The 27,834-nt window shown below is 44.1% G+C and overlaps 1 protein-coding gene across 5 annotated transcripts in view; it reads left to right on the forward strand.

The window, feature by feature from the left end:
• LOC138746261 (uncharacterized) overlaps positions 1–27,834 on the forward strand; it is a 121,590-nt gene that overhangs the window by 83,062 nt on the left and 10,694 nt on the right. For all 5 annotated transcript variants that reach the window (XM_069904380.1, XM_069904381.1, XM_069904382.1 and 2 more), the window contains 3 exons: positions 221–331; positions 7,178–7,275; positions 16,755–16,824. In XM_069904380.1, the coding sequence (XP_069760481.1) occupies positions 221–331; positions 7,178–7,275; positions 16,755–16,824 (279 nt within the window). The remainder of the gene's footprint in view (positions 1–220; positions 332–7,177; positions 7,276–16,754; positions 16,825–27,834) is intronic.

The following is a 27,834-nucleotide window of genomic DNA, read 5'->3' on the forward strand; positions in this document are numbered from 1 at the left end:
CAGATGACAATAAACTTGACTTGACAAGACAGGAACAGCAGAGAATATAGAAATGGCCTCAACTGGAGTGCAATGGCCTGTCGAACTTGTTAGGATCAATGCTGTGTCCCTGCCTGGGAACGGGATATAATTAAACTGAATGTAGCCCGTCTCTTGCTCTCGTTCTCTTGGTTGAAACTCCTTAATGTCAGCTCTTTGTCTCTTCCCAATTGCATTTCAGGTGGATAATAACATTGATGGCTACTTATCCTGCACCGAGCTCGTCACAGCGCTGAAAGAAATGGTTCCATTGGCAGCACTCACCGATTCCGAGGAAAGTTATATTTACAGGGTAATTGTGTTGAGACAGCTGCTAGGAGGCATTTTGTTTTAGTAATCGCACATTTCTTCACCCCACACCCCCACTCCTTCCCCTCCCCAGGCTTCAGTCCTTTTGTCCCAAATTGTACTTTCTGAGCACCTACCTGAGTCTGGGTTCACATTAGGGGAGGACTCGTATTGTCTTCTTCCAGCTAGCTGACAGGTGCCATGGGTCAGTGGGTCAATGCACGTTTAAGGTTAAAACGTCATACAAGCCCTTTTAAAGAGGGGCTATTAGACTGGAGGAAGCTTACAATTTAACATTGCTGTCCAATGTTCAAATTACCACTCTTTTATTGTGCTTGTATCTCAATTATATTTGTTAATACTTTGGATATTTGGAAAGATATTGCTGGTGTAACAGAGTGAAGATACTATTTGACCAAATTTGCTCACAATTGATACAACACAGAATATCACGGTGCAGGCCTGGACCACAATGTTGTGCTATGTAAACCGACTTCACCATCAATCTAACCCTTCCGTCCCTCACAGCCCATAATCTGCAGACACTGTGGTTGAAGTAAAAACACAATGCTGGAGAAACTCAGCAAGTCAGTATCCTTTGTATAGCAAAGATAAAGAAACAATACCAATGTTTCAGGCTTGAGCCCTTCATCCTGGTATACCTTCATCATAACTTGATGAGCCTGAAACATTGGTTATGTATCTTTATCTTTGCTATATGAAGGGCACTTTTTAACCTGCTGAGTTTCACCAGTATTGTGTTTTTCTGTGTTCCATATTGCACTCTCTGTGTAAAAAAAAAACTTTACCTCTGACATCTCCCCTAAACTTTCCTTCACGCACCCTAATGTCCTCTGGTATTTGATATTGCTACCTTGGGAAAAAAGATAATGTTTGTCCAACCCTTTTTGTGCCTCTCATAATCTATTGTTGCCTCTCTTCCTCCGTTGATCTAAAGCAGGGGTAGATAACCTTTTATTGAAACTCACATTCCACCTCAAGTATTCCCTATGCCATCGGTCCTCTGTGATTAGTAAGGGATTGCTTAAGATGGGTTGTGAGTAGGAAGAGAAGGTTGAAAACCACTGCCCAATTGTTACTGGAATATTTTGCTTGAGAAAAATTGTCATTGGCCCATTTCCTTTGGAGTTAAGAAACCATGCACATAACGAGTCAATTGGGGACAATTAACAGAATGGTTTTCAAGCTTTTTCTTTCCATTCACAAACTTTCTTAAGCAATCCCTTACTAATCACAGAGCACTGATGGCATAGGGAATACTTGAGGTGGAATGTGAGTCATTTAAAAAAAGGTCGGCCACCCCTGATCTAAAGGGGAAGTTCCAAGGTTAGTCAACTTTGCTTCATAAGACACATTGTCCAATCCAAGCAACATCCTGGTAAATTTCTCATGCACCCTCTCTAAAGCTTCCACATCTTTCCTGTAATGGTTCTTCCACACTGTTAAGTATTTGACCATTAACCGTGTAACCTCACACCTCTGGAAGTTGTCTGGAGCTTGCTCTGTACAAATTAGCTGCCATGCTTCCCTGTGAAGGAACCACACCTCACTGGCCACAAAGCACTTTGGGACATTGTGACATCCCAGAAAGCATTCCAAAAATGTAGCTTTATCACAGATGACACAAAGGGAGGAGGCATTGTGGATAGTGTAGATTGTTGTAGGTTACAATAGGATACAGACAGGATGCAGAATTGGGTTGAAAAATGGCAGATGGAGTTCAATCTTGAAAAATGTGTAGTGAGGCAGGAATCTAAGCAATGTGGAGGAACAGAGGGATTGTGGGGTCCAAATCCAAAGATTCCTCAAGGTGGCTGTACAGGTTGATAAGATAGTTCAGAAGGATTATAGTGTATTAGCCTTTATTAGTTAGGAGATTGAGTTGGAGCCCTGCGTAATGATGCAGTGCTACAAAACCCTGGTGAGACCACATCTAGGGTATTGTGTTCAGTTCTGGTCACCTCATTATAGGAAGGATGTGAAAGCTCTGCAGAGGATTAAGAGGAGATTTACCAGGATGTTGCCTGGATTGGAAAATATGTCTTATGAAGCAAGGTTAGTAGAGCAATGGCTTTTCTCTTTGGAGCGATAGATGACTTGATAAAAGTCTACAAGATTATGAGAGGGAGATGGCTAGTATCATTTACCCAGGGCAGGAGTAGCAAACACCAGAGGACACCTGTAAAAGGTGATGGAAGGAACATTTAGGGGAGATATCGGGTATGTTTTTTAACCCAGAGAGTTGTGAGTGTCTTGAATGCATTGCCAGGGGTGGTAATGGAGGCTGAAACATTGGGGGAATTTAAGAGACTTGTAAACAGCCACGTGGATGAAAGAAAAATAGAGGGCTATGGAATGTTTTATGTTCTCTTATCAGTGGGTTAGTGAAGGTGTAAATATTGAGCAGAGTTCTGCGGAGAACCCACTGTTAACAGGGTTAGATCTGCAATTCCAACAGTGAAGAACTCCTCAATAATGCTTTGAGATTTTTGTACACAAATTTCATTTGGGAGGGGCAGGGTTAGTTTTTAGACATGGAGAGATGGGGCACTGAAACAGGCCCTCAGCCCACTGAATCCGTGCTGACCATCAGCCATTTACACTGATCCATTCATCCCTACATCTCTCACATTATAAACAAAATTAAATTGAAGTGAATAGTGAGAGATTTGAACCCTTTTGCTTTTGCCTCAGACATGAGCAGATATCCCACTGAGTCATGGGTCAAATTAAAACATTCTGACTTGATGGTCTAAAAGATTCTGAAAGATTTCCATTTCCTTTTGAAACTAAAACAAATGTGGGGAGATTTGATAGAAGAATTTAAAATTATGGGGGGAATAGACAGTGTAAACGTAGATAGGCTTTTTCCACTGAGGATAGGTGAAATACAAGCCAGACATCATGGGTTAAGAGTGAAAGGGGGAAAAAAACTTTAGTGGGAACATAAGGGGGGACTTCTTCACATAGAGAGTGGTGGGCGTGTGGAACGAGCTGCCAGCTGAAGTGGTAAATGTGAGCTCATTTTTAACATTTAAGAAGAATTTGGACAGGTACATGATGGGAGAGGAATGGTCCAGGTGAAGGTCAGTGGGACCAGGCAGAAGAATAGTTTGACACAGACTAGAAGGACGTGTTTCTGCCCTATGATGTTCAATGGTTCTAGAATTAGTTCATTTCAGTCACTTCTTTTCTCCGTGTTTATGTTGATCCCAGGTTCACCATTGAGGCCCTGGTGAGAATAGACTTAAACCTATCTACTGTCTCCACTTCAGCACTGCAGATCTGGACCAGGGAGTGAGCTCCACTCCTCCTCTGCAAGTCCATAACCATTTCTTTGGTATGTCGTGTTTGGCCAACTTGCCAAACCTTCCCAGCTTTTCTGCCCATCTTTAGGATGGCACGGTTAGCGCAACACTGTTACAGAGCCAGCGATCGGAACTGGGGTTCGAATCCCGCGCAGTCTGTAAGGAGTCTGTTCGTTCTCCCCATGTCTGTGTGGGTTTTTCTCAAGGGCTCCAGGATCCTCCCTCCCTTCAAAATGTACCAGGGGTCGTACCCTAGAGTTTGACATTTTTACGCAAGAAGAAAGATTCTGTTTATCTACCCAATTGATGCCTCTCATAATTTTATGAACCTATTGGGCCAGTGTCTGATGTTGCTGAGAAAATGGCCCAAGTTGTCCAACCTCTTCCCACAGCTCATTCCCTCTTAAACCAGGAAGGATCCCAGTAAACCTCTTCTGTACCCTTTCCAAAGCAAGTATCCTCCTCCGGCTCCTGGTTTGTGTGATTCCCTGATCATAGTTCAGAATCACAATTTATTGTTTTGTAGCAGTATCACAGGTGCAAATATTGCTATACATTACATCTTTAAAGGATGGCATCATTAAACGTAGCAGGAAGTGCATTGCTGTTAAAAACACCAGTGACCATGGTTCGAATCCCGCATTGTCTGTATGGAGTTCGTAAGTTCTCCCTGTGCCTGCATTGGTTTTCCCCGGGTGCTCTGGTTTCCTCCCACAATTCAAAAAACATATAGGGTTTGTAGGTGTAATTGGATGGCATGGACCCGTGGGCCTGTAACCGTGCTGAATGTCTAAATTTAAAATTTAAGTTTATTGCATCGATTTGATCTCGGATAATGTTGCTAATTTTTCCATCAGTCATTTCCCAGTGGGAAGTGTGGTTTCAGATTGCATCCTTCTGAGCATACATTTCTTCTCCTGTGTCCGCCATGCAGTTGGGTGATCTGCCATGCTCCGGGGGTAACACTGTGGTTGGGTCAGTCAGCCAAGTTGCTGAAGGAAAATTCCCTGTGGCTTTTCCGGGCCTTAATACACAGCATTAACACTTGACAAAAGAAACAAAAGACTTCCTATTTTTCAATGGATACACATGCACCTGAACTTATTTAAGAAATCTCTTATGCACAGCCTCATGTTTCTAGTATTGGGAGTGTGCAATGGAACGTGTAATTAGCTTTAATAGTTGCTAGGAGACACAAGGGGCTGCAGATGCTGGAATCTGAAGCAACAACCCAACTACTGGGGGAACTCAGCAGGCCAGGCAGCATCCATGGAAGGAGGTGGGCAGTTGAGACCTTGCCTCAGGTCCGAGGGATAGCCGATATAAAGAGGTGAGGGGGATGGCTTGAGGCAGGAGCTGGCAAGGGATAGGTGGATGCAGGTGAGGAGGGATTGATAGGCGGGAGAGGTTTGGCAGAGGGAAAGGAACAGGCTGGCTCGAATTGGAGAATTCAACATTAATACCAGTGGGCTGCAGACCACTTGGGGGTATGTGGAGTGCTGTTGAGGGGGGCCAGGAGAGCCAGGCTGGGGTGGGAATAGGGAGTGGAGTTAAAATGTCTTGTTCTCACATCACCTTCATTTCCTGCTCTCGCCCTACCTCACCCCACCACCCAGACAGAGCAGAGGTCATGTTCCCTGGCTCCTGCCCCACACCCCATGTAGTGTGGATTGTAGAGGGTCATGTGATCTCTCCAACAGAAACCTAGTCGGAAGTCACCTCACCTTCCAATGAAAGTCAAGCCTTGTCCACAGGTCAGCTCACACCTGGTCCTTGGCCTCTTTCATTGCCTCATTGATACCTGGGCCGAACTCTCAGCCTGATGACACACTATATAAAGCTCACAATGATCGACGAACCCTAGCTCTACTCTTGGTTGGGAACTGTGGGAGACTTTGGAAAGTTGTTGGTAAGGTGTGCACAGACAAAGGGTTGGGAGCTGTAGTCTTGTATATCTAGAAGTTGCTGTCCCTAGTTTAGATAAGAGCCGTGTCTGCTGGAGATACCAAGGGATGGAAGGTATCATAACATGATTGTAAAGTTTTCTTTCTGAAAGCAGTGGCGAGTGTGTCATTTAACCGGCGAGTGTGTGTATGCGCTTGTCCTTTACCCCTGTTGTGACTCCCCTACACGAGTAAATAAAAACTACTGTTCAACCTTCTGGTGTTCAGGTTCATTGCCTTTGGGACCCATTGAACCGGTTTCACACACACAACACCCCAGCAACCTTGAAACCCTGACGTTTCTTTTCCTTGGATGCTTCCTGAACCATTGACTTCCTCCATCAATTTGTTTTTAATAGAACACTACAGCACAGTACAGGCCCTTCAGCCCTCAATGGTGTAATGACCTATATATTCCTGCCAAACAAAAGCAAAACCCTCCCTACCTCATAACCCTCTATTTTTCTTTTATCCCTATGCCATGTTTCTTAAAATGGTTGCTATTTCTTATGCAGTACACCAATTAAAAGTCTGCTTTTCATTTGGAAAGTGAAGTGCCAGTTAATGAAGAAACCGAACAAGGGGAGTGTCTTTCGTGGTAGATATAATACATGTCCAATGTCAGGAGAGCAGTCTAAGCACAGCAAAAGACTGACAGCATGACACAGATTCATCACAGAAAGCTGCTTATTTTATATATACCATCCATTTAAGTATGCATTCATTAGGCATTTTAATAGTGGCCTTGGCCCTTCAGGTAAACTATGAACTCAGATGCTCTCCAAACACCCTGATGGGTATAGCTATAACGCTTGTGCATGAATCACAAAAGGTTGGTTTGCAGGGGCAGCCAGCTATCAAGAAGGCAAATGGAGCATTGGCCTCCATGCAGGAGGGAGGGAATTTAGGAGCAGGAAGGTTCTGCTGCACTATACAAGGTACCGGTGAGGCCGCATCTGGAGAACTTGGTACAGTTCTAGTCTCCTCACTTGAGGAAGGATGCATTGGCTTTGGAGGGCTTGCAGAGGAGGTTCACCAGGTTGATTCCAGAGATGAGAAGGTTGGCCCAGGTGAAGAGATTGTCCTGGAACTTGGGACTGAACTCACTGGATTTTAGAAGAATGAGAGGGGATTTTAAAGAAACATATAAAATTCTGATAGGTATAGATAAGATAGAGGTTGGTAAGTTGTTTCCATTTGGAGGGGAGACCAGAACTAGGGGACACAGCCTCAAGATTCAGGGTAGTAGATTTAGGATGGAGATGAGGGGGAACTGCTTTTCCCAGAGGATGGTAAATCTGTGGAATTCACTGCCCATGGAAGCAAATATTTCTAAGTCAAGGTTGGATAGATTTTTGCATCGTTGGGGAATTAAGGGATATGGGAAAGAGGCAGGTAGGTGGAGATGAGCCCATCATCAGATCAGCCATGATCTCATTAAATGGGGAGCAGGCTCAATTGGCTGGATGGCCGACTCCTGCACCTATCTCATATGTTTTTATGTTCTCCTTGTCAACAATCATTCTGAACTGGTTCACCCTGAATGTGCAGCTCCTGATTTCTGCCTTGTCCTTCCAGATCCTGGAGAGCTTGGATTACCATGTGGCAGATGGCTTAACTGACCTCCGCCTCTTCACCGTGATGGTCAGCCTGGCGCGGAAAATCACAGCACTGAAGTAAGTGGGTGGTTGACCGTAAGCAGCACTCCTAGATTTTAATCTGATGAGGATTAATGAGGGACTAAGTATGCACTCCAAACACAGAAGCTGCTGGCCCAATTTGGAGCGACAAGTGAGCTGCTGGAATACTCAATGGGTCAGGCATCTTTTGAGAGAGAGGGACGGTCAATGTTTTGGGTTGAAGTCCTGTTTACTGGGTGATGCACTGTCACTTAACAGCTCAGTTTATTAAGGGTACAAAACCCCAGGATACTTCTTGGAAGTAGACAAAGAATCATCAGGTTAGGCAGCATCCAAGGATAGGGATAGGCAGTCAACATATTGGGTCAGGACCCTTCATCGAGACCCAAAACATTACCCACGGATGCTGCCTGCCCTGCTGAGTCCCTTTTGCAATTCATTACACTAGACAACAAATCTTTTCAAAAGGTTTGCTTCCTGAAAAACAATTGGGAATTATGATAGGCAACTTCAAGGTGAAAACAAAGATCATTTCAGATTTGTTGTATCACACAGGGAGTTGGAGAAACAATAAATGAACTTTTATTGAATTTAGCATGTTTAATTGCATAATGATGCTGACACGTTGCCTTAGTTCAACTGATCTAAAAATGTTTTGCTGTTGATTTGTGTTGGTATTCAGCATCTGATGCCTCTCATGTCAGTGACCAACAAGAGTTGGCTGGCACTGATGGATTCCTGTCCATGGTCACAATGTTCTGATGAAACCTTTCATTGTGTTTGTCACTGACTGCACCAAGATGTCCAAGTGTGAAAGCAGGAAATGAATTTACAATTAAATGTTGCACTTCATGGTTTTGTAGCTTGAAGTGGACTTAAAATGTCAGGAAATCACCAAAATTGGCTATATCTAAAAAGAACAGTACGTGATAGGAAAATGTTACGGTGATTTTCGTGATCAGCAGCCCAAAGTCCCTAAAATACACCCAAAGTCCCTAAAATACACCCAAAGTCCCTAAAATACACCCAAAGTCCCTAAAATACACCCAGTCCCTAAAATACACCCAAAGTCCCTAAAATACACCCAAAGTCCCTAAAATACACCCAAAGTCCCTAAAATACACCCAAAGTCCCTAAAATACACCCAAAGTCCCTAAAATACACCCAAAGTCCCTAAAATACACCCAAAGTCCCTAAAATACACGCAAAGTCCCTAAAATACACGCAAAGTCCCTAAAATACACGCAAAGTCCCTAAAATACACGCAAAGTCCCTAAAATACACCCAAAGTCCCTAAAATACACCCAAAGTCCCTAAAATACACCCAAAGTCCCTAAAATACACCCAAAGTCCCTAAAATACACCCAAAGTCCCTAAAATACACCCAAAGTCCCTAAAATACACCCAAAGTCCCTAAAATACACCCAAAGTCCCTAAAATACACCCAAAGTCCCTAAAATACACCCAAAGTCCCTAAAATACACCCAAAGTCCCTAAAATACACCCAAAGTCCCTAAAATACACCCAAAGTCCCTAAAATACACCCAAAGTCCCTAAAATACACCCAAAGTCCCTAAAATACACCCAAAGTCCCTAAAATACACCCAAAGTCCCTAAAATACACCCAAAGTCCCTAAAATACACCCAAAGTCCCTAAAATACACCCAAAGTCCCTAAAATACACCCAAAGTCCCTAAAATACACCCAAAGTCCCTAAAATACACCCAAAGTCCCTAAAATACACCCAAAGTCCCTAAAATACACCCAAAGTCCCTAAAATACACCCAAAGTCCCTAAAATACACCCAAAGTCCCTAAAATACACCCAAAGTCCCTAAAATACACCCAAAGTCCCTAAAATACACCCAAAGTCCCTAAAATACACCCAAAGTCCCTAAAATACACCCAAAGTCCCTAAAATACACCCAAAGTCCCTAAAATACACCCAAAGTCCCTAAAATACACCCAAAGTCCCTAAAATACACCCAAAGTCCCTAAAATACACCCAAAGTCCCTAAAATACACCCAAAGTCCCTAAAATACACCCAAAGTCCCTAAAATACACCCAAAGTCCCTAAAATACACCCAAAGTCCCTAAAATACACCCAAAGTCCCTAAAATACACCCAAAGTCCCTAAAATACACCCAAAAGTGTTCAGGAAGTAAAATCTTTCTTCCAGTACTCTCTCCTCAAGATTCCAGTGTTATGTATTCCTCTCCTTTCGCACAATCATAATCAATTCTCACTTCTCCCCTTTTCCAGTTAACACCTTGTGTTGGTCTGAATTCTCCCCCAGGCACATTGTCTCTATTCTGAGATTTTTTGGAGATTTCCTGCTTCTGGCTCATTCTGCTTATTCCTTGAAGATGGGCTCAGTCCTGATATATTGGTAATATATCTTGAGACACTATGAGACCAGCTGAGTTCCTCCAGCATTTGGTTGTGTGTTTTCTAATAAGCTGCTCTGCAAGTGTGTCATTATTCCATCTTTTGGCTTAACCTTTTAATTTGCTGGTCCAAAAGATTTTTCTCTTCTTTTCAGTCAAGTTGCGTTTTCAATGAAAAGAAACAAGACTGACGGTGAAAACAACTTGTGTAATGGCAGTGCCTCTTGTCCAAACCTCAATAACCGTGGAGTTTTTTTTAATACATTATGACACAGAAGGAGATAGGAGAATAGCAAGGTCTGTCCACAGGAATGCTGGCTCCCTGAGCGAGATATGGCCTTGTTACCAGTGGTTGTTGGGGGTGGTGAAGGCAGGAGATGTAGGTGGGAGAAGGATGTACCTCCTTGCTGCCCCTTCTAAGTGCCGCTGAGCTCTGATGACCAAAACACTGAGAGAATAAGGGCTGAAATAAACTTCCACCTCAGAAGGAAAATGGAAATGTTTCAGGATCTTCTGGACCAGCAAGTTAGAATGTTCTAATCTGATCCATGGCTGCATGTGAAATCTGCTCAAATCAAGCAATAGGATTTCTCACCAAGATACCTTTTAAGGAAGGAGGTGGTGGAAAGAGAGACAGCCAGGTTTCAGGGTGGAACTCCAGATCTTGGGTGTGTGGCAGCTGAAGGCATGGCCAACAGTGACAGTGGGACTGTAGTGAGGTTTGGACAAGAGGCACTGCCCATTACACAAGTTGTTTTCACCGTCAGTCTTGTTTCTTTTCATTGAAAACGCAACTTGACTGAAAAGAAGAGAAAAATCTTTTGGACCAGCAAATTAAAAGGTTAAGCCAAAAGATGGAATAATGACACACTTGCAGAGCAGCTTATTAGAAAACACACAACCAAATGCTGGAGGAACTCAGCTGGTCTCATAGTGTCTCAAGATATATTACCAATGTTTCAGGACTGAGCCCATCAAGGAATAAGCAGAATGAGCCAGAAGCAGGAAATCTCAAAAAAATCTCAGAATAGAGACGATGTGCCTGGGGGAGAATTCAGACCAACACAAGGTGTTAACTGGAAAAGGGGAGAAGTGAGAATTGATTACATCTGTGTGAAAGGAGACAGGGAAAATGGAGAGACAGGGTTGGGAGAAGAAGTAAGGGGGGGGGGGGGTGGTTTAACGAAAACCAGAGAAGTCAATATTAATACTATCCGGTTGGCGGGAGGCCAGTTGGAAGATGAGGTGTTGTTTCTCTAATTTGCGGGTGATCTCAGTCTGGCCGACCATGAGACCATGGACAGACATATTCAACAAGGGAATGGAACAGGGTATTGAAATGAATGGCCACTGGGAGATCCATGCTCTTGCGGCAAGAGGAGCTGAGGTGCTCAACAAAGAATGTCGCAGCCTTGCCGCAGTCTCTCCTCCTCTCGGTGCAGCTTGTTAGAGCCTGTGATGGATAAAATAGCTGGACATGCGATAACTATCCACTTGCCACTTTATTAGAATGAAGCAACACAGTCTCAAGATTCGGGGGAGATGATTTAGAATGGAGATGAAGAGCAACTGCTTTTCACAGAGAGTAGTGAATTTGTCGTAGGAAACAGTGATCGTTGCCTCACTGAATATATTTAAGACAGAGAGATTTTTGAATAGTAGAGGTACAGGTGCTTCTCGGATTACAATGGGGTTGTGATCTGATAAACCCATCGTAAGTGGAAAGAGGAAACAGTTCCACACCTACTGAACATCATAGCCTAGCCTGCCTTAAACATGCTCAGACCACTTTCCATAGCCTACAGCTGGACAAGTGTATCTAAAACAAAGTCTATTTTACAATTGAATGTTGAATACCTTTTATTCCACACTGAAAAAGGTATAGCGATAATGTCCATCATAACTTTGAAAAACTCTACGTCGGATCATCAATGGAGGGAGAGCAACTATATTGGGGAGTAGGGGCAATAGGCAGGTCGGTGGAGTTGAGACCATAAAAACACTCAGAAATGCTGGAGGAACTTGGCCAGTCTTTCAATGTCCACAGAGATAATGATATATCTTGCCTCCTATGGACGCTGAAAGACCGGCTGAATTCCTCCATCATTTAGAGGTGCTTTCACTACAATCACAGCATCTGCAGACTTTCATGTTTCACAGAGTTGAGGCAATGGCCAGATCGTCATGATCTTATTAAATGGCAGAGCAGGCTCAATGGGAAAGATAGCCTCTCCTGCCCCTATTTCTTATGTTGCTGTTAGTAGAACACTAGGAATATGCAACTCTTGTGGGGTTCATTCAAGAACCTGATGGCTGTGGGAAACAAATACATGATTTCACACTCTTAAACCTTCTCCCCAATGGGGGAGGATAGTGGGTCCAGGATAGTGATGGGTCTTTCAGTAAGTTTGGTGCCTTTGCCAGCCAGCAGGAGATGTAGATGGAGTCCATAGAGGTGAGAGAAGTTTGCACTATGTTCTCAAGTTCAAGTTCATTTGTCATCTGATTGTACCAGTCCAACCTGACAAAACACCATTTTCTGGTCCACAGTGCACAGCAGAGTCAACACACACACACACACACATACATAATACACATACGGACAAGTACAGTACATATGCACATATATTTAAAATAAACATCATCAATAAATAGTGAAGTCCCGGAGAGTTGTTTTAGCAGTTCAACGGTCATTCAGGAGCCTCATGGCTGCATACACCACCTTCTATAGTTTCTCCCAATCGAAGAGAGCATCTCCCATCATGAAAAGCAAGCTTCCTTCAATGGCACACCTGTAGAAGTCATTGAGGGACAAGGGAGACGTGTTGAATTTCATTCACCTTCTAAGGGAGTAGAGCCATTGGTCTTGGGAAATATTTATTCTTAAAACTAGAAGCTTTCTACACTTTTGCACTTGTTAGCATGGACATGGTGGGCCAAAGGGCCTGTGGCTCTGCTATATTACACTAGAAAACCCTTCATAATTAATGCACGGGACATTACAGCAGAGTACAGGCCCTTCGGCCCACAATATTGTGCCGACTTGTATTAACCTACTTGACAATCTAAACTTTCCCTGACTCACACCCATAACCCTCTATTTTTCTTACATCTTTGTGCCAGCCTAATAGTCTTTTAAATGTCCCTATTGCACCAACTACTCTCTGCATAAAAAAACTTACCTTTGATGTCTCCCCTAAACTTTTGTCCCCTCACCTTATACAGATGTCCTTTGATTTACATTGAGATATTTTGTCCTAATGATTTCGCTTTTTATTGAACGTGGAATGGTCTGGAGTTGGTTCATCTTTGATCCCACCACCTGACACATCATCCACTCTCCTCCTCTCCCTGGCTTCTGTTGGGACCGCTCCCTCCGTGACTCCCTTGTCCACTCACCCATCCCACTAATCACCCCTTGACACCTTTCCATGTGACCACAGAAAGTGTTGCACTTGTGCCCACACCTTCCTCACCACCATTCAGGGCCACAAACAGTCCCTCCAAGTGAAGCAACACTCCACTTGTGAATCTGCGGGAGTCATCTACTGCATGTGGTGCTCCCGTTGTGGCCGTCTCTATGTTGGAGAGACAAGACGCAGACTGGGAGATTGCTTCGCTGACCACCTTCGCTTTGTCCTCATCAATGACAGGGACTTTCCAGTGGCCAACCACTTCAATTCTGCGCCCCACTCCTGCGCCGACACGTCTGTCCATGCCTCATGCACGGCCAAATCAGAGCCACTCGTAAATTGGAGGAGCAACACCTAATATTCCATCTGGCCACTCTCCAGCCGGACAGCATCAACATCGACTTCTCCGGTTTCTGCCAGACCACTCCCCGTTCTCCCCTTCTCTCTCCATTCACAGCTATTCTCCCTCCCCCTGTTTGCTGGTGTGCCCTCCCTCCCTTATCCACCTATTATCTCCTGCTTTTGGGACTGTGCTCCTCCCCCTGCCCCTCACCCTCCCCCTGCCCATCACCCTCCCCCCACTATTTTGTTCGGGGGCTTGCCTACACTTTGTTCATACCTGATGAAGGGCTCAAGCCCAAAACATCTTTATCTTTGCTGTATAAAGTGCACCGTGTAACCTGCTGAGTTTCCCCAGCATTGTGTTTCCACTTTGGGTTATCTTTTTTTTGACAGGATCATCTAATTTATTCACACCATTTTTTCATCTACAACACTGAACATCAGCTATCTCGTGCTTGACTAAAACTTGGCACTGAATCTGCTCCAGATCCTTTTCAACAAGGAACAACAAACTTCTGTGTGATCATTTTCCCCCTCATTTCTCCTTTGAACAGTTATTATCCATCCATCCGGCCTTGGGAAAGGAAACCATTGCTCTGCACTCATTAGTTTGTTCTGTTAAAATCCTTTTAAGGCCCCCACTAATTCCCTCCCTGTAACTAACTCTCCCCGCATTCCTGTCAACTCCCGCCACATTCCACTGCTCGCCCGCACACTGGGGAATAACTTGCAGTGGACAATTAACCTCCCAACCCGCACGCCTTTGGGACATGGAAGGAAACTGGAGCACCCAGGAGAAACCCATGCAAACTCCACTCAGACGGACTCAATATTTCTTCTTCTTTCTGTTGCCTCATTCACCATCTCTTTCCCCACTAGTATATGATCAGGTTTCACAGAAGACAAGATGTCTTCTTGTGGCTCAGACTTGACCTTTATGCACCTTGCTGCAATTTTCTTCACTGAAGGCTCTTGGTTTCCTTGCTCTCGTGGTCTTCATTTCCCCTGTGGTTGAGGCTGGTGTTATCTAGTTTATCCATGGCTCTATTCTAGTTGCAGTCCCCCCCCCTCCCCCCGCCTTGGTTTGGAGGACTCACGTCACCCTCTGCAGAATCGCTCCTTCTCTTGTCGGTCCTGGTTTCTGTCAGTGGTGCTTCCTGAGAGCCGGTTCACGAGAGGGGCGGTGACATGTACTTAGACAAGTGTGGAGTCTGTTACCTCCCCTGCTTGAGAATCAGTCAGGGAGCTCATTAATGGTGCAAGCATTGCGGGTAGTGCCTGTCAAACCGCACATAGAAAGCAGCAGCATGGTCGAACAGAATCGCTTTTTGTCTCTGCTTAATTATGTTGAAACCTTTCCATTGTCAGGCAGGGAGCGACGACAGAGCTGGCACTGTAGCCGACAGTTTTATCCGTTACTCTTGTGAGCACAGACAGAGTCCTCTCGATTGTTTGAACCTCACCCCACCTAATGCATGTGAGCAAACACAATGGCATCAAATCTGCTCACCGTCAGCCATGAGTAGAACAAGAAAGTTGACCGCCTCACTTAAAGGATTGACATTGCAGCGCTGAACTATGTCTGATTCTTGAGGTGACATCGATCAGGTTGGGTTCTCATTTGAGAGGGAGCTGTGAGCATCCCTCATGTCCTGCCTGCCTTGAGGTCACTCAGTGGGGCACCACACTCTGCAGCCATTTTCCTGGTTAATGTTCTGAATCACCAGTGAGACACTCCATCTCCCATTGACAGTGAAAGGATTACTCCCTCGAACTTCATCCTCAGGAACCAGCACCTCATAGTGGCAACACCTCTACTTTCTCAGGAGCTTGTGGAAGGTTTGGTCTGATATCAGAAACCCTACAGAGGGGTGGTGTAAAGTGTGCTGACCGGCTGCATCACAGTCTGGTATGGGAACACCCATAACCCAGAGTGAAAAGCCCTGCAAAAGGTGGTGGACACAGCCCAAGGCATCACAGGTAAAACCCTCCCCATCATCTACAGGAAATGCTGCTTTCGGAGGATCAAGGACAATAAATCTGATGTCAAAACATCACATTGCACCTCCATTCATCTGTATGCTTCATTCCTCATTCAGAGTTCAAAAAGTTCAAAGTTAGGATTTCTTGTCAGAGAACATAAAGAAAATCACATACAACCCTGAGATTCTTTTCCCTGCAGGTGAGGCAGAATAGCCATTTATCAGGAGTGCAAAAAACTGTGCACACCATAAACATGTAAACAAATAAAGAAATGTAAACTGTGCAATACAGAGAGAGAAAAAATTCAATAAAGTGGACAAATAAGAGTCCTTAAATGAGTACCTGGTTGAGCTTGTCGTTGAGGAGTCTGATGGTAGAGGGAGAGCAGGTGTTTCTGAACCTGGTGGTGCGAGCCTTGTGGCACCGATACCTCTTTCCTGATGGCAGCAGTGAGAAAAGAGTGTGTGCTGGGTGGTGTGGGACCTTGATCCTCCATCATGGTGCCCCCATACCAGACCGTGATGCAGCCGGTCAGCACACTTTCCACCACCCCTCTGTGGAAATTTGCCAGAGTTTCCAATGTCGGAACAAACCTCCCGCAAACTCCTGAAGAAGTAAAGGTGCTGATGTGCTTTCTTCACTGTGACATTAATGTGCGGGTGTCGTGTGTATTTGGGAATGGGGTCCAAGTATACAAGTTCAAGTTTACCATGATGGAGTGATAGGGGTTGTTTTGCAATCAGACTGTCGAGACATCCCATATGTAACACAAAGAGTAAAACACAGTGCTGAAGTGCAGAAAGAAATAAGTTACATGGAGCAAAGGTAGTATAATTTCACTATTTTGAGGTTCAGTCATGTATCTGATAACAGCAGGAAAGAAACTGTCCTTGAATTTGGTCACTTGTGATCTCACACCGTTGAATGTTAATTGTTTTTTAATTTAGACATACAGCACAGTAACAGGCCCTTTTGGCCCATGAGCCCATGCCACCCAATTACACCCAATTGACCTATAACTACCCCCCCCCAACACCCTGGTATGTTTTGAACGGTGGGAGGAAACCGGAACCCCTGGGGGAAGCCCATGCAGACACAGGGAAAATGTACAAACTCCTTAAGGACAGTGTGGGATTCGAACCTGGTCCCTATTGCTGGCGCAGTAACAGCATTGCATTAACCACTATATCAACCGTGCCACCTGATGGGAGGGGGGGGTGAAGAGAGTGCGGCAAGAGAGGGAGGGGACTTTTAATATGTCAGCTGCTTTTCCAAGGCAGCAGGAGTTATCTTGGAAAAGCAGCCAACATATTAATCAATGGAAACAACTCATCCTCCACCCATGGGTCTACCCAAGGAGTCCTCTGATTGGTTTTTCTTCCTGTAACAGTGGTTTCACGAGGTCACTGATTGGAAGCATGGATCTAAAAGCTTTGGACTTGAACGTATACAAAGCCAAGGTAAGGGCACAGTTTCAAAAATCCGTAAGTAGGCTGCTCCGACAACTTATCACATCCTTCCACCTTGATGGAATAGAGTGGCAAAAAAAAACTTGCATTATTTAACAACTGAAGATGCTTGAGAGGGGAAAGTCAGGGGGGTTTATGACATGGAGACCAGTGAAGAGCTTCTCAGGGAGATGATGAAATGCTCGGTCCAAGAGTTTTATATAACCATATAACAATCACGTATAAGAATCAGGTCAGTTCAGCCATTCTAGTCCATGCTGAACACTTTCTCCCACCTGGTCTCATTGACCTGCACCCAGTCCATAACCCTCCACACCTCTCTTGTCCAGAGACCTATCCAACTTTTCCTTAAATATTGAAAATGAACTCGCATCTACCACTTCGGCTGGAAGCTCTTTCCACACTCCCACCACCCTCTGAGTGAATAAATTCCCCCAAACTTTTCCCTTGTCAATCTTAATCCATGTCCTCTTGTTTGAATCTCGTCCACTCTGAATGGAAAAAGCCTGTCCACATTGACTCTATCTGTCCCCTCATAATTTTAAATACCTCTATCAAATCACCCCTTAATCTTCTACACACCAGGGAATAAAGTCCCATCCTGCTCAACCTTTCTCTGAAACTCAACCCCTGAAACCCGGGCAACATTCTTGTAAATCTCCTCTGCACTCTCTCTCTATTGGGTTTGAAGTGAGGAAGAGAGTAGGAAAGGAGATTCCAGAGGTCGACCCCGTTGGTAACTAGAGGCACGACCATCAATAATTAAAATCAAGAATGTATAAATCGCCATTATTGCTGAAATACAAGGATATTTCTTCAGAGTAGGGAGGGTTACAGAAAGAGGGAGGATGCATTTTGTTCATGGTCTAAACGGAGTCTGGGACAAATTTAGTTGTATTTATTGGAACTGTTCAATTATCAAAGGTTTCATGATGTTGGACCTCCTGTGGGATGCTCAGGAGCAAAGGATGAGAAATAATGGATTTGCATTGAAATATGGCTTTAGCATGCCCCTGTTATTTCACAGCCAAATGTAGTCACTGTGGTGAGAATTACTGCTGCAAAGAGACACCAAGCTCCTGTAAATGGCAAGTAGATAGTGGATTGTTTGAAGTGTCTATGTTAAGGGATAAACATTGACCTTGTCACTGAGGAAGCCCAACTTGTTCTTCACATGATGGCCTGGAATCATTCACAGCTCAGATGCAGTGAACCACGAATGCCTGCAGATGCTGCGATTGTAGTAAAAACACAAAAATGGGAGAGGAACTCAGCAGGACTTGCAGTGCCCATTGGAGGGAATACCTTGAAGAAGTGCTCAGATCCAAAACATTGGGTATATAATTTGTTATCATGTCAACCTTCTACAGGAGCTCTAGTGACAGTGTCTTGGTTGGGTGCTTCACATTTCCTGTAAAGAATTGGATCAAGGTCATCCATAGAACCATAAGACTGGCACAGAGGATCACTGGAGTCTCCTTCCCCCCGCCTCCTAACATCAATGTGATCTACCTGGATCATTGTCTGAAGAAGGTGCGCAAAATCGTTGAGGACCCTTCCACCCCACACAGCATCTTTCAGCTGCTCCCGTCGGTGAAGAGAGACAGGAGGATCAGAGCCAGCACCACCAGGCTGAGGATCAGCTTCTTCCCACAGGCAGTGAGAATGCTGAACGACCAAAGGAACGGCTCACACTGACCCTCCGAGACTCTCACATTCATGAAACAATATTTATTTATTTGTATATGTGAAAACTTGTCCAGCGACTGTATTGTTTGTCTGTTATGTCTAGTTGTGTGTCTGTGTGTTTTGCACCGAGGACCAGAGAACACTGTTTTGTCGGATTGTACTTGTACAGTTGGATGAAAACAAATTTGAATTTGAGAGCTGTTGAGTTCCTCCAGCATTTTTTGTGCTTTTGCAGCTCAGATGTGACCTGGATTAAAGCATCCTTTAAAAGAAGGCGCCACTCCCTCAGCTTTGGCTTAAGTTAATGGATCGGAAGTGTCTAGCGTGGAGAGGTGATTATACTGACAAGTGGCCATTCGCAGCAGTTTGACTGGACCTGCTTGTGGAAACTCAAGATAAGAAAGGTTTATAACTCAAGATAAGAAAGGTTTTAAAAGTTATAAACCCTTCCAACGCCTTTGAAATCTCCAGAAGGTTTGGACTCGGGCTCTCCTGACCACAGACCTTCCCAAGGAATGTTACAAGAGTATGCTCTCTTGTGTTACCACTTTGTGCTACTGTGGGGATTAACCGGATGGTGCTGGCTTTTGAAAGGTTTAGGCTGCAATACCACAGAAATGTTCCGGAGTGTGCTGCTTCCCGTCATCACTGTATTCCCATCTCCCCAGACTCACTGCATCACTTCTCAATGTAATCAACGTTTGACTGGAGCCTCAGAAACCCCGTGAAGGCAAACGGAATGAAAGCTATATGCTCACCAACCAGGATGAACAATGTGTATATAAGACATGCATCATACAATGGTCTTCCTGCAATCAGAGGGAGATTATTTCCTGATAAACCTGTGGTAATTACCTTACTGAATCCTTAATCCTTATTCATCAAAGGGAAACAAGTGGCTGGCAATTAACATCTGTATAAGATCCACTGCCAGCGGAGAAACCGGTTTAAACTTAACCCTTTGGCTGCCTGCTGATTCTGGATGGCATGGAATTATAGGGCACATTAGTCGGCCTGATCCATCATAACACCAGTCCCATTTGCTCAGGTCTTTCTCAAGAGCTCAACACATCATCCTTCCTCTTGGGTCATGAAGTCAGAGACATACATAGCATGGAAACAGACCTCTCAGCCCAACCATCCAAATGGACCATGATGTCAGGTTCAAGTCAAATTCAAGTTCATTTATCATCTGATTGTACAACTACAACCCAACTAAACAGTGTTCTCTGGTCCTCAGTACAAAAACATGCAGACACACAACCCATATACAGACAAGCAATACATATGCAGATCAAATTTAAATAAATAAATATTGCTTAATAAATAGTAGAGTCTTGGGGGGACGGTGTGAGCAGTTCCTTTGGTCGTTCAGCATTCTCACTGCCTGTGGAAAGAAGCTGTTCCTCAGCCCGGTGGTGCTCACTCTGATCCTCCTGTATCTCTTCCCCAATGGGAGCAGCTGAAAGATTTATATTTTAATTATTAATTTAAACATACAGCATGGTAACGAGCCCTTTCAGCCCACAAGTCCATGCCACAAATTTACATCCAATTGACCTACAGCCATAGTATATTTTTGAATAGTGGGAGGAAACTGGAGCACATGGAGGAAACCCACGCAGACACGGGGAGAATTTAAGGTGAGGGGGAGGAGTAACTTTTATTTTACATAGAAGGTGTTGGGTGTATGGAACGGGCTGCCAAAGGAGGTGGTTGAGACAGGTATTATTTAAATGCTTAATAAACATTTGGACGGATACATTAGATAGGATGGGTTTAGAGGGAAATGGGCCAAGGGAGGGCAGGTGGGACTAAAGTTGGCCAGCATGGGCGAGTTGGGCTAAAGGGCCTATCTCCACATTGTGTGACTCTCTAGCCTCTCCTCCATCTCCTCTGTCTGAACCCAGTCCTGAATTTGTCCACCTCCAATATCCTCTCAGCCTTCTCTCCTGCAGGGAGAGCAACCCCTGTTTGCCCAAGCTAATCATTCAGCTGAAATCTCTCATCCCAAGAACTATTCAGCTTAATCTTTTCTGTGCTCTAACCAGTTCTGTCACAACCTTCCTAAAGTGGCATTATTCATTTGGATGCAAGATGGTTAACATAGTGGTTAGTGTGACACAATTACAGTGCCGGCACCCCGGGTTGAAGAGTTTGTACGTTCTCCCCGTTTCTACATGGGTTTCCTCCTGGTGCTCCAATTTCCTCCTACCCTCCAAAAACATAGGAGTTTTAGATTAATTGGTGTAATTTGGAGGCATGGGCTTGTGGGCTGCAAGGGTCTGTTACTATGCTATACGTCTAAATTTCAGACTCCCAGTGTGGCAAGATCAGTGTTTTGTGCAGGTTCAAGAACAGCTTTTGTCCAATAGCTGAGACTCTCGAACCTTCCTGAACTACCCTAGCTCTGGCCATAGCCCTACTTCGAGACCACCAAAAGCCCTGTCTGGACTAGTGAAAATTTTTATAGCATTAACTGCAACTGTGAATATTTATCTATTCTTTTATATGTATAACGTATTTTTTTCTATTGTGACAGCTTAATTTATGCTGTTGTGGTGGCAGGAGTAAAAATTGTGATGCATCTGCACAACTGTACTTATGACAATAAATGCTCTCACCTAAGAAAACCCCAAGGTGCTCTACAAGTGAAGGAAAGAGGTTGAATCATGAGGATAGGACCCATCAGGGGTAATAGTGGAAATGTGTGCGTGGAGTCGCAAGAGGAAGCAGAGGTCCTGAATGAATACTTTGCTTCAGTATTCACCAGAGGAAAGGACCTTGACCATTGTGAGGGTGACTTAAAGTCACTGTAATGCTTGAGCATGTTGACGCTAAGAAGGAGGATGTGTTGGAGCTTTAGAAAAGATAAGTCGCCAGGACCAGACAGGATTTACCCAATGCTACTCTGGGAAGTGAAGGAGGGGATTACTGAGCCACTGGCGATGATCTTTGCTTTGTCACTGGGGACAGAAGTAGTACCGGAAGGTTCCAGTGGATGTAGTGTATATGGATTTCAGTAAAGCATTTGATAAGTTCCCCATGCAAGGCTCATTCAGAAAGTAAGGAGGTATAGGATCCAAGGAGGAATTGCTTTGTGGATACATAATTAGCTTGTACGGAGAAGGCAGAGGGTGGTTATAGATGGTCTGCATGGAGGTCGGCGACCAGTGGTGGACCGCAGGGATCTAGTCTGGGACCCCCTCCTCTTTGTAATTTCTATAAATGACTTGAAGTGGAAGAGTGGGTTAGCAAGTTTGCAGATGACACGAAAGTAGCTGGTGTTGTGGATAGTCTGGAAGGTTGCCATTCATTATAGAGGGTCATTGATAGGATGTAGAACTGGGCTGAGAAGTGGCTGATGGAGTTTATCCCAAAAAAGTGTGAAGTCATTAATTTTGGTTGGTCAAATTCAAGGCAATTTAATGGTACCATGGAAGAACTGAGAGATCTTGGGGTCTGTGTCCATAGGATACTCCAAGTCCATAGTGTTGGTAAGAAATTGTTTGGTGTGTGGCCTTTATTAACCATGTGGTCGTGTTCAAGAACCATGAGGTAACATCGCAGCTATACGTGGCCTTAGTTACTCCCCACGTAGAATATTGTGATCAGCTCTGGTCACCTCAAACAGGAAGGATGTGAATGCCACAGAGAGTGCACAGATGAGATTTACAAAGATAGTTTTAACATGCCTGGGAGTAAGTATGGTGTGATATTAGAGGTATATTTTTCACACAGAGAGAGGTGGGTGCATGGAATGTGCAGCTGACAACAGTGGTTGAGGCAGGTTCAATAGGATCTTTTAAGTTATTAAATAGGTACATGGAATAAAGAAAAATGGAGGGTATTACAGTAGGGAATTTCTAGGCAGCTGATAGTGTAAGTTATTGGGTCGGCACAGCACTGTGTTGTAGATTTCTATGTTCTCTCTCTCGTTCTCTTCGCCGTGACTTCCCGGATTTTGCACACTACCTCCTGGATGACTATTTATTAAAAACTTTTGGACCCACATTGGTCGTTCCGTTGTTGTTACTGAGACCCAAGCTTGGAACTCCCTTCTGAGCAACGCTGTGAGTTTCTTCATCAGGGCTGCAGTGGTTCAAGAGAGAGGCTCAGCTCCACCTTCTCAATGACAATTAAGGATGGGCAATAAATTCTGGCCCTGTCACTGACATGTGTGTCCTTGAAATAATAATAATGTGTGAATAACTTCAGGGAGCATCCTTCCTCTGCTTTGTGCATTCCTTATTTACAGAACCAAAGTTGAGTTCCTTTGGCAGATTATTGCTAGCTCCAGATTCCAGTATCTGCATTCTCCTGTACTTCTAAGCCAGGATAAAGGTGTTCCACCAACATTTAAGCAGGGTAACACACATTATCTAACTTACTTTTCAACACTGCTTCCTCCCCATCTCAATATATGTATTTGCGCATGCACACACAGACATGTGCATGCACAGACCTCCACACACACACACACCTACCTCCTGATGATGCTACACAGACAGCTGGCAAAAGCCGAACAAGTTGTTTGCAATCACATGAGAGTCACTGACTCGGTTTCTTTTGCCTTTTGTTTTGTTCTCGAGGACTGACAGCCTTATCAGTTTGCTGGGTTAGATTTTTTTTAAACCTTTCTCTCCTTGCTTGTAAACTCTTGTGTATTTATTGCAGATGTTCCAAGTGCATTGAAATTAAGCAAAGACTCTTGTCACTCCTTGGTTAGAACGCTGAGCGAGTCCAGGGGGAAATTAACCAGAAAAAGGAGCCAGTGGGGTGGCAAATGAGGGGAATGTGTCATGTTTTGCAAGGACACGAGCGCTGGACAAAGCTCGGTGGTGAACACCCAGCCACCCTCCTGTGTGCTGTGGATAGCAACAACTTGGTGGTGAATGTGGAGGTATGATGGGGAAGTTTGTGGACACCAGGGAAATTGTCAGAATCAGAATTTAATGTCATGAACATGATCTTGTAATTTACTGTTTTGCTGCAGTATTATTGTGTATTCTAGGTGCAAAAATTGCTATAAATTATAATTCCACAAATGCACTATTTAATACAGAATATTTAGGCGTAGGTTGATCCACTTTTTTTTAGCCTCATTTTAATGGTTTTATGGTACATCAGGCAGATAAATTTTTGGGCTGTCTGGGCCTCCCAGCAACAATTCAAACTTTGTTACTACACCCCAATCACCAAGTAACAAAGCTGTAAATTAAGCAATAAAAAAATTAGCAAAAGAAAATCTCAGCCTACCGGCCAGGAGCGGGAACCTTGTTCTCCCAGTGGGAGCAGGAACTTCAGATCTTTGTGTACAGGAGCAGCAACCATGTTCTCTCGGGTAGGAGTGATGACCTCAGGCTCCCAGGTAGGGGCAGGGACCTTGGGCTTTACAATTGTAGAAGATCTCAGTGGATTATGGCAACACCAATGGTGGGGAGGGGTTTCCAAGGTTGACATATGCCAAATCAGCATCAAATGCTTTTTGACCTGAATTTCTCAAAAGTATATCTGGCGTACAAGTTGACCCCTATTTTTGAGAGTTTCATAACTTGACAAATGCCAAAATATACGGTAATTAATGCAAATGAAGAGAAAATAATGAAGCAGTGTCTGTGATTCATTGACAATTCAGGAATCTGATGGCAGAAGTGAAGAAGCAGTTTTTGTGCCGCTGAGTGTTCGTCTTCAGACTCCTGAACCTCCTTCCTGATGGTAGCAGTGAGAAGAGGGCCAGGCCTGGGTGGTGAGGATCCCTGAGGATAGAGGGTGCTTTCTTGAGATCTGCCTCTTGTAGATGTCCTCGATGGAATGAAGACTAGTGCCCGTGATGATGCCGGCTGAGTTCACAACTACCCATAGCCTTTTCCCATTCAAGGGCATAGATCAGATGGAGTGTTGGGGGTGGAGGGGCAGGTGGAATTTAATCCTCGAGGTGCTGGTTTCAGGAGAACTCTCCTCATTCCATCGAGGACATATACATTTGTGGTGTCTTTTAAAAAAAAAGCAGCCTCTATCCTCAAAGACTCCCACCACCCAGACTATGCCCTCTTCACTCTGCTACCATAAGGAAAAAGGTACAAGGACAGCTTCTTCCCCATTGCCATCAGATTCTTGAATGATCAATGAACCATAGACTTATAGACTTACTCTTAGTGCACTATTATTTTTTACATTTATTATTATATGATGTTTATAATATGAATGTTTGCTCTATGACGCTGCCGCAAAACACCAAATTTTAGGACTTGTTTGTGACAATAAATTCTGATTCTGAGAGAGCTTCTTGGCTTTCATAAATTAAAGTATTGAGTACAGGAGCAGGGATGTTATGGTAAAGTTGTATAAGACATTGGTGAGGCCAAATTTGGAGGATTGTGTGCAGTTTTGGTCACCAAACTACAGGAAAGATATCAATGAGATAGAAAGAGCACCGAGAAGATTTATGAGGATGTTGCCTGGACTTCAGGGATTGAGTTTCAGTGAAAAGTTTTAACAGCTTAGGACTTTATTCCCTGGAGGGTAGAAGAATGAGGGGAGATTTGATAGAGGCATTTAAAATTATGAGGGGGATAGAGAGATTAAATGTAAATAGGCTTTTTCCACTGAGGGTAGGTGAGGTACAACCAGAGGTCATGGGTTAAGGGTGAAAGGGGAAAGTTTAAGGGGAGCATGAGGGGCAACTTCACCCAGAGAGTGGTGGAGAGTTTGGAACGAGCTGCCAGCTGAAGTGATGAATGCGGGTTCAATTTTAACAATTAAGAGGAATTTGGATAGGTACATGGATGAGAGGGGTGCGGAGGGTCAAGGACTGGGTGCAGGTCAGTGGGACAAGGTAGAAAAATGGTTCAGCACCGACTAGAAGGGCAGATGTTTCCTGTTTCTGTGCTGTATTATTGTATGGATCTAGGGAAGGAGGGTCAGATGGGCTCCCCAACCCTTTAGAAGGGCAGGGAAGGTCATTCAGCAGATACAAGGATCCCTCTGATATAGATCTCCGGTCTCCAGTAGTTTAGAGTGCCCATGGTAGGAATCCAAACCTGTCTCCAGCCCCAGAGGGAGGCAATGTTCACAATACAGAGGTCCATCAAAGGTGACTCTTATGAGGCTTTGTAAATATTGTAATCTAGTTACCATCTGTCCAGTCCCATTCCTAAGGAAACTGTTGCCACAGCAACTGGAAATGAATTCCGACATTTGAGATAAACACAAGTTCTGTGGTCTGTTCCTCACCTCGCACCAGGTCGTTGTGCATTGTGACAGGCTAGAGCTTCAGTGGACAAGGGTTATGGGTCAATCTATAATCAAATTAGACCTCCATTTGTCACAAATAATTTTGCAGGTTGACTCATGGAGACATTTGAACAAAGAACCACACGACATAAGGCTTTGGTTGCTGAATGCCGCTCCTCTCCTACTGAGAAGAGTTCATCGGCATGCACGTTGGAAAACTGGAGATGCATTTGTAGCAGCGGTCCCCCATCATTTCTGTATGACTGTAAGCCAGGTGAAAAATCTGTGCCACTACTTAATTGAATTGGACCCTTGTATTCAGAGAGAAAAAAAAACACGTTGAGATAAAAATCTGTGGCATTGGAGACGATGCATGCTAATCACCTTGACACGTCAGGTATAGAAAGCAGCACTGAGAGGCAGTCTACACCTCTTCACGTTATAATTAGACCGGCCAACTTGAATGCTTTGAAGTGTTGGAGTTCGAGCCAAGGGATTACTGAAAGTTATTAAATTGGATGTGGAATGAGTGCAAAAATAAAAACAGGTGCACTAACAATGGGGGAAGAAATGGAACATTAAGGCCTGAAGTCTTCTAGTTACAGGGGTACATTGTGAAATTCATTACTGTGGAAAGGCGCGGATAATGTGAGCAAACCATTAGAGTTCGTGGTGAGCCTGCCAGAAAGCAGCTTTTAATCAATCGTTCTTTTTATTGTGTCTCCACCTTCTAATCATTGTGCAGTGCACAAATTCATTTGAATCTTCTCATTTGTCTCAGCATTTCCTTCACTACTTTGCTCCATTGATGATACGGCTTTAAACCTCACAATCTGGCCTTGAAAATCCTATCTTTTGCCAAGGATTGTTCCAGTTATTTCGACCAGGCCGGGAAGCAGAAGTCCAAAGTGTAACTCAGAGTGTGTGAAATTGAGCTCTTTCCTACAATCCTTATATTCCTCAAGGGCCTTGTCTGATTTTAGTGTCTTAATCCTTGCATGTTCTGCCTTTTTCTTTTTGACTAGATTCTCACCTTTCCTCTTTCCTGTCTATGTCCAATGATCACCTTTTGCCTGTTGATCTGTGTTCCACTCCCACCCTTTCTTCCCCAGCCTTTTAATTCAGGCGCCCGCCTGCTTTATGCTCATATCTCGTGGAAGGGCTCAGGCCCGAAACGTCAGTAATATATCTTTACCTCCTATGGACGCTGCGAGACCGGCTGAGTTCCTCCAGCAGTTCTGTTTTCACTACAATCACAGCATCTGCAGACTATTGCATTTTGCCGAGATTCATTGAAGTCTGATAGCAGCAGGAAAGAAACTGCCCTTAAATCTAGAGGTTAGTTTTCTCAAGCATGTGTACCTTCTGCTAATGGAAGCTGGGGGTGGGGGGGAAAGAAGAGCATGTAAACAGGGTGGGATAGGTCCTTTAGTATTTTAGCAGCACTTCCAAGACAGCGAGAGATGCAGGCGGAGTTGAGTTTTTGTGATGGCCTGAGATGCTGTAAGCATTTAAGACCCATTTTATAGATTTAAATGCATAATAAGTTGACATATAGTAAAAACACAATGCTGGCTAAACTCAGCAGGCCAAACAATGTACTTTAAAGTTCAGAAATTATTGTCAGAGTACATAAATGAGATTACATACAACCTTGAGATTCTTTTTCCTGTGGGCCAAGCAAAATTTACCACTTATTGATAGTACAAAAAAACTATACACAAGGTACACATGTAAACAAATAAAGAAACTGACTGTGGGATAGGGAGAGAAAAAGTTCAATAAAGTGCAAAAGTAAGAGTCCTTAAATACAGTGATATTTAAATAGCAAAGATAAAGATACAGAACTAATGTTTTGGGCTCGAGTCCTTCACCAAGGTGATACAAGTTGATAGCTTGGTCTTCTTCTCATAGAAGTTCTGTCATTCAGATGAGGTTCAAACTTAGGCACAGTCTGTGGTGGAAGTTTCCACTCCCATCTCCTCACAGACTCCAGATTCCAGCACTGGCAGCCCGTGGGACTCGCCCAGCCCGTGGGACTCGCCCAGCCCGTGGGACTCGCCCAGCCCGTGGGAC

This window comes from Narcine bancroftii, chromosome 11 (assembly GCF_036971445.1).
Source record: "Narcine bancroftii isolate sNarBan1 chromosome 11, sNarBan1.hap1, whole genome shotgun sequence".
In the NCBI taxonomy this organism is placed as follows: Eukaryota; Metazoa; Chordata; class Chondrichthyes; order Torpediniformes; family Narcinidae; genus Narcine; species Narcine bancroftii.